The 7,978-nt window shown below is 35.9% G+C and overlaps 1 protein-coding gene across 1 annotated transcript in view; it reads left to right on the top strand.

The window, feature by feature from the left end:
• Nucleotides 1-5,483: 5,483 nt before the first annotated feature.
• Nucleotides 5,484-7,978, top strand: part of LOC142355211 (uncharacterized) — a gene marked incomplete at its 5' end in the record, with an annotated part of 28,828 nt that continues 26,333 nt past the window's right edge. Inside the window, one exon of the mRNA XM_075407443.1 lies at nucleotides 5,484-7,328. Coding sequence (XP_075263558.1) covers nucleotides 5,484-7,328 — 1,845 coding nt within the window. The remainder of the gene's footprint in view (nucleotides 7,329-7,978) is intronic.

The raw sequence follows: 7,978 nt of genomic DNA, 5'->3' as shown, positions 1-7,978 counted from the left end.
AAGGTACTGAAATGAATCTTTTTGACATCTATCGATTAATACTTTGTCTTTATCAAAACCTTGAACACAATGTCACAGTATAAATATAACAGTTATCATATTATATTAACGTTTAAAATGTTAGAAAAAATTAAATGGCGCTTGGTCTATCGGATACGCGTGAAGACATACTAAACTCACAATGAACGTTTCTTTGTTGCTTATAACTATAAATATATGTTTTAGAAATTGAGTTTATAGGAGAGAAATTAATAACGTTAAAACAACTTTGAAAAAATTATTTGATTTACAACCGTCGGGTCTGTCACTTGCTCCACAGTTTCCAGCTTTCATATTTCTCTGACAAGTTTCTCGTTGGTCTCAAAAAGATCACTAAAGTTCTTAACTAAAGAGTTTTTACCTAAAGTCTCTAGTTTTGTTGAGCGAACTGCCAGTTTCCGCCTTAGTTTTTCCCGTTCATTTTAACGCGTTTTGACAAATCTTTGAAGCTGACTAAACTGCGTCGGGACAAGGGCCACGAGTTTTCTGAAGTTGAGAGTTCCTTTCGAGAAGTAGAAAATTTGACAACTAGGTCCGTTCCCGAGATAACCTTAATGGTGAAGCAGAAGAGGTGATGTTAAATTAGGTTGTTCTCGGTGACTGTAATTTGCGTAGCGTCCCCATTGGGGTTATATCGTAAAATTATCAGTAGTTCCTGTTCTTTGACATTGGATGAACAGAGAGGAGCAAGTACTGACGGTTTTCAGTTTGACTCAAAAAAAGTTTGCAAGTTTGGTTCCCTTTCGGAAAGTTTTCATCAAGAGAAATCTTTTTTTAAAAACAGGCTATAAAAATTACAGAATCAATTGAGCCTTTGAAAAAAAAACGAAAAAATATGGCTATTTCGAGCATTTGGAGCTAACTTGTTTAGTTGAATCAATAATATAAATTGAAAATATGTTGAAGAAAATAGATGAAGAGGGAATTAACTGTGGTGGAGAGTCCAGGGACGTTAAAGACATTGCTATTGACTTCAATTTTCAAACGTCTATTTCGAATATCATTCATCACAAGTTTGATCGATCACTAGGACCTTGATTCCAAACATGCTCTGGAAGCATCAGTAAAAGTTGGTTTCAAAAGGGGAAATGTTGGATCAATAGTTGATTCTTCGTGCAGGTGTCAACGAAAACAAAATTGAGATGACATGGTAAGGGAATATATTGTAAAGGAAAGATGTATTTGATAAGGTCTGACCAGATAGCCGTAGTACCGAAAGTTCATTTCAGTAAGCAAGTTCTGGTTAGAAACTGACCGTTTTTGACAAAATTGGTAATATGTCAAGCAAAATTAGCTTAAATTATTTAATTTAAGAGAAAACTTTGGACTAATGTTTGTTGAATTGAGTTAACTGTGTGAAAAATTTTCCTTAATTTAGACAAAAATTTTTTAAATTAAGGCAAAGGCGCACAAACAAGGGCTCAATTATACAAAAATATGACTAAATTAGACATTATTTAGCGGATTTTGAACAATTTTTAGGAAAAATACTTTGGAATTGATGATTTCAATTAATTTCTGCTGCAAAAATACCATATCACGCCAGAAAACTTTTAAAATCTATCTCGTTTTGCTCAAAATTGTAATTTCTTTGGACAAAAAAAGATAAAATTATTTGTCAAACTTTTTTAACAGAACGTTTGGTTAACAATACAACGTTATTTGAAGCTATCAGAGTGAAGTAATGATCACAAGGAACATAAGCAGGAAGGCTATACATGCGTTATTGCCAAATTAACATTGAATTAGACTTATTTTTATGCGGGTTATTTTTTAGCACAACTAAGTGTCTAGAGAGTAACAAGTTGGATAAATCAGGCGATTAAAAAATTGAAAACTGAAGAGATGTTAAAACTAACTTAGAGTTAAAATATGGGAATTAAGTTAGTCAAATTGAGTATATGGTTTTGTAGTTAGGACCAGGGGTAATACAGTCCGTTACGCAGACAGTGCCAAAAAATGCCTAAATTGAACAAAAATTTTACATCTAAAAAAGATTGACGTGACCGGTATCCTCTAAAATTGTGCTGGATGAAGTACGTATTTTATAATAACTAATTAATTTCTTAAATTTGCGCCTTAAATCCAGACCCACAATGCCACAAACCGTGTCTGAGAACCAAAGAACCGTTGCTCCGATTATCAAATACGAAATCAGTGGACTGTTCCCTTGTAGGTAGAAACCGTCTCTTTTGTTTATCCTTAAAAAAATTAAAGATCTTATAACATCTCGACCAAGTACTGAGATTGCGCAGTATGTGGCCCTGCCAAAGAGCATATCTGATCGAAAGTTTTTGGTTGTAAAAACTAGCCAAAAAAAACTCACCAGGCCCCTAATATATCTTGAGCAACCCGCGCTCTTAATTCCTATCTGGACCAGATTATAACTCTATGTGTCGGGGAATTTTTCTCTTTATGTTTATAACAACACTGCATCTAAAAAGACGTTAAATAGGCGACCTTACGAAACTGTTAGAAGAAGCCTCATTATTGCTCACCAAGAACTTACTAAATACCACTAAACCTATCTATTATTGGCTGAGAAAAAACGGAGTATATTCAATGCTCAAGACACACTTTCAACTACTGCTAGGAAACTTTTTTCCCTCGTAGCTGATTAAAGGAGCATTCGTTCTTAAAGGAGAGAGAAATCAGAAAAGTGGAACTATTTTCGAACTGCGCTGGCTGAGTCTCCTAACTCTTGTGACTAATTCCTAGATCAATGTTTGTCTTACTCGTCTTTAGCCAGCTGTAGTCATCAATCAGAGATAATTTCAGCCACCTACTGAAAAATCGTTTATATCTTTTACTGTTTGCAGGTTTTAGTAGTGGCAGTGAGTACGATTCGAAGGAGTCTGTAAAGTTTAAAAACAATAGCAGGCAACAATTTAGTTTTTAACTGAAGTTTAATATGTTAGATCTTATAACCAGTTTAATTGCAGCATATGCTTATTTTTTATGCCTGAATTTTATATTATGCCTGATTTTTTGCCAAATTATTGATTTCATGAAAAAGAAAATTTTTTGAAAAGTTCTCTAACTCGGAAGAAGAGCGCAGTAATTTTTTATCAAGAAGAGGAGTCAGTCACAGATATTTTGGGTATAGAATTGATCAAAACGCGGGATTCAGGCGAGGCACGTCCAGTACTTGTTTCAAAAATTGACCATGGTACAAAAACATTGGTTGTTGAATTAGAGGACGGTTTCTCAGAACAAACAAAAACATTCAAATTTAAAGTTGGTGTGAGAAAAAATTTGGAGATTGTGTTCCGCCAACGATTGATATCTGTTGAACAGGAGCCGGCAATTAAACGCAAAATTGTTAATAAAACAGTGAACCCTCTCAGTTTAAGGAATCTTTGAAAATTTTCGTGAACTACCGATTATTAGTAAAAAAGCGCCGACCAAAATGTAGTTGAGCTACGACCTGTTGAAGCCAAAAAAAACTTAGGCCACATGACGAAAGACTTGAAACACTGTGGAATTCAAATTTAAAAGAGTTGTTTCCGATTTCATCACAAGAAAAAGTTTTTTTGGATTTCTCAGATTCATTTGGTAAGTTCAGTTTGAGGCTGAAAATGGCCAGTGGATATTCTACTTCTATGCCCAAAGTTAGGGGCAAGCGGACAAAACTTGTTCATTTAATGGCTGAAGAAGGCGTTACAGGACTACTACTCCTGCCTGCTGATAATTTATCCAGAGGATAAATAGGCATTTAGCCAGCGCTAAAAATGATCGGTTATTACTCAATACTGGACATGCATTTTATGTTTCATATCAAATTTCCCTCTGATTTTCAACACCTAATAACGCAAAACCTAATTCGCAGATGAACATCTTTTTGGAAAAGTTTTCAAATACAAGTAATCCCATTTGTTCTCCAAAAACAGCTTTCGTCATAATTCTGCAGGCAGATGATTTCCTCAAAACGTGGGACTGCGTGAAGGCGATAGTATTTGTCAGAACAAACTCTTCGGACATTGTTAAAAACTTGCTGGTGGAAATGAAGGAAAGTTCCAAACTACAGAGGCTCATCGAATTCAGCAAAATTTAGACCCTCTAAACGCTAGTAAACGTAATTCGAACCAAAGACAACGATAATACTCAACTGTACCACTTCAGCTCTGATAGAAAGATGGTAAAACTGCACAAAAATTTTCGTGATTTAATTTCGCCCGACTAAGCCAAACTTACAAAGACAACCAGTATTATCAGTTAGTCCCTTGTAGGTAGAACCCGTCTATTTTGTTAAGCCGTAAAAGAACAATTCATAATCTTAGAACATCTCAAACAGGTACTGAGATAGCGGAGTAGCGGCCATACCATAGAACACTTCCACTCCTTTGTTTTTGGTTGGGAAAACTAGCCACAAAAAGTTTACCAGGCCCCATACATTTCTGAGCAACCGGCGCCCACTAATTCCTCGCCAGACCAGATTTTGAATCTATGTGGTGTGGAGTTTTCTCTCTAGATTTTTAAAACCACACTAGAGCTAAAAAGACATTAAATAGGCGACCTTTCTAAAGTGCTAGAACAAGTCTCAATATTGCTCACCATAAACTTACTAATTACAAACAAAACTATCTATTATAGGCTTAGAAAAAACTGGTTAGAGAAAAATGTTAAATTCTTTAAGGATTGAGAAAAGAAAGAGCTGAAATCGTGGTTTATTTCTCTATTAAAATATTGGGGTTGGCGTCTAAACTTAGACCAAAATAACGAAAGGCCTTACTGTTTGCTGCCAGAAATTGTTTTTCCCTCTTAGCTGATTGAAGGGGCATTTGTTCTTAGAGAACAGAGAAATCAGAAAAATGAAACTTTTTTTCAGCGTCCCAAACTGCGCTTTCTGAGTCTCTTAACTCATTACTTTTCTCTTGGCGATCTCCTAGTTTGCACGTGTTTCAATTGATTCACATTTTTAGTCATCACGAGTCAAGTGACTAACTCTTAGATTATTGTTTGTCTTACACTTCTTTAGTCACCATTAGCCATCAGTCAGAGATAATTTCAGACAGCGTATAGATAAACTTTTTTATACTTTACTGTACGCAGGTTTTAGTAGTGGCAGTGAATCTGATTCGAAGGAATCTGTAACGCTTAGGAAAGGTAGCGGGCATCATTTTAATTTTTAACCGAAGTTTAATATGTTAAATCGTTACTACCAGTTAAATTGCGGCATGCACTTATTATTACTTGATTTTTTTGCCAAAGCATTAATTTTATGAAACCGACAAAAAAGAAACCTTGAAAACTATTTTTACCAAAAACAAATCGGATTATTTCAAACCTTTTTTGAGATTTCAACTAAATTGACTCCCGTACTAAATTTTATCTGATGAAAAGATGCACACATTAGGTCTTGAGCATAGATTACCCTTTAAGTTCAAAAATTCTGGTTGTCATTTTCTGTTTGCCGATCAGACAGCAGCAAAATTGCGTTTTAGATGACCCAGAGTCGCATTTATACCATAAAGAACTCTTTGGAAAGTTCCCTAACTCGGAAAAAGAGCTGATTATTTTGCCACAGCTACCGGAGAAAATCAGAGACGACTATTTGGTGAAGGAGTTCTTCGGACAAAATGAGTTGGAGTGGCTTCGTAACATGGAATTAAGTGGTCTGCTTATTCCAAATGCTATGATTGAAGATCACTTTGAGTACTGGTATATTCCGTCGGTGAACTCGTCACCAATGAAGTTTTACATCCCTTTCGCAGATTTTTTTCCTTCTAGAAGGAGACAAGAAAGAGTGCTTTTCAGTCTGCGCTTTTCTGCGCCTCATCGTTCAGTAATTTTCTATAAAGAGGAGGACTCAATAACAGATATTTTGTGTATAGAATTGATCAAAACACGGGATTCAGGCGAGGCACGTCCAGTAGTTGTTTCACATATTGACCACGGTTCAAAAACATTGGTTGTTGAATTGGAGGACGGTTTCTCAGAACAAACAGAGACATTCAGATTTAATGATGGTATGAGAGAAAAACTGGAGATTGTGTTCAGCCAACGAACGATATCTGTCCAACAGGAGGCGAAAATAAAGCGGAAAACTGTTACTAAAACACAAAACCCTGTTGAGTCTTATTTTAAAGAATCTCTGGAGGCCTACCTGAACTACTCATTAGTCGCAAAAGGGGCGGACCAAAATGAAGTTGAGTTATGTCCCGTTGAAGCTAAAAGTAAACTGAGGTTACGTGAAGAAATTCTTGAAGCAATGCGGCATTCAATTTTGAAAGCTTTGTTGCTGATTGAGCCACAAGAAAAGGTATTTTTGGACTTCTCAAGTTCATTTCTCAAGTTTGGCTCGCAGTTGAAAGTGGCCATTGGATATTCTGCTTCTGTACCCGATGTTAGCGGCAAGCGGTCAAATCTTGTTCAATTAATGGCTGAACAAGGTGTTACAGGACTACTACTTCCTGCGTGGGGAGATTTTATACAGAGAAAAAATAGGCATTTAGCGACATCTAAGAATGATCAGTTATTACTCTATACTGGACATGCATTTTATGTTTTAACTAGTCAAATAAACGATGATACGATCAAATTTCCCTCTGATTTTCAACACCTAATGACGCAAACCCTAATTCGCAGTTTGACTGCTTTTAAAATATTTTTACAAATACAAGTAATCCCGTTTCTTCTCAAAAAACAGCATTTTTGTCATAATTCGGAAGTTGATTTCCTCAAAACGTGGAACAGCGTAAAAGCAATGCTATTTGTCAGAACAAACTCATCGGACATTGTTAAAAACTTGCTGGTGGAAATAAAGGAAGGATCGAAACTACAGAGGCTCATCCAATTCAGCGACCTTGAAGCCCTCCAAAAGCTAGTAATAGTAATACGAACCGCAGACAAATATACTCTATTGTACCATTTCAACTCTGATAGAGAGATAGTGAAACTCAACAGAAATTTTCGGGATTTATTTGCGCCCGACTATACCAAACGTTACAAAGATAGCCAGTATTATCAATTACTCCCAAACGTCGCTGCGGCAATAGTACAAGATTACACCGAGGAACTGGGAATCAAAATAATTGATACAAGCACGGTTTTAGCTCCAGCTTTTGATAGCTGTAAAAATATCGCACATTCTCTTCTCACAGCCGGCAAGTTTAATCAATGGGAGCGCTTGTATAAAACTTGTGTCGATGCTGAAGAGAAAATTGAATTTATTTTGGAAACCTTTGGCTTCTTCCGCAGTCCTGCATATCAAGACCACAGTACTTTTCAAACTGTCGCCGACTGCGTTAATAAAGACATGAGCAACCTTCCTTCAGCCGAATTGTTTGGTAAGTTCATATTAAAATACATTCATATCAAAATACCACTTTCACGGGTCGGGGATTTTTCAGTTGTTAAAAAACATTCACCAAAATGATCTTAAAAAATCAGCTGAATCGGTCGAGTTTTCAAAGCATTTCTTAATTAAACTAGTATTTGAGGCATATGAAGCAAATAAAGCGTTTGTCATTAAAATAAACGAGAAGAAAAATAACGTCTGTAGGCTGTTTTAGCTTCAACAGTTTTCGTCGAGTTTTCTGAAAATCTAAGGAGAATATTAACGAGCTGGGATATCAAAAACATTTTTCTCCCAGATTAAAAACTCTAATTTTTAGAAAAAGTTTTTAGCCATCTTTTCAATAATGCCGTCTTATATGTAAAAGAACATCTGCAATATCTACTTCAAATTTCAGAGAAATGAGCTGAAAACTGAATTCATTACATCGCCAATCCTAAAAGTTCAGCGGTGTCCGCGTTTGCGAACACGAGTGACAATAATTTGCCACTCCATCTCTCGTGGGATAAAATCAGTTAAATTGTTGACAACAGTGTCAAGAAACACTGCGGACAATCGTTACAAAATTACGTCACTGATCTCGAAAAAACACTTTTTTATGTCACAAATGTCTGCAATTTTCGAGCAGGTGGATCGTCATCA

The sequence above is a fragment of the Convolutriloba macropyga genome, unplaced genomic scaffold, assembly GCF_964194025.1.
Source record: "Convolutriloba macropyga unplaced genomic scaffold, txConMacr16.3 SCAFFOLD_653, whole genome shotgun sequence".
Lineage (NCBI taxonomy): Eukaryota > Metazoa > Xenacoelomorpha > Acoela > Convolutidae > Convolutriloba > Convolutriloba macropyga.
This window is presented reverse-complemented; position numbering and strand designations above follow the sequence as displayed.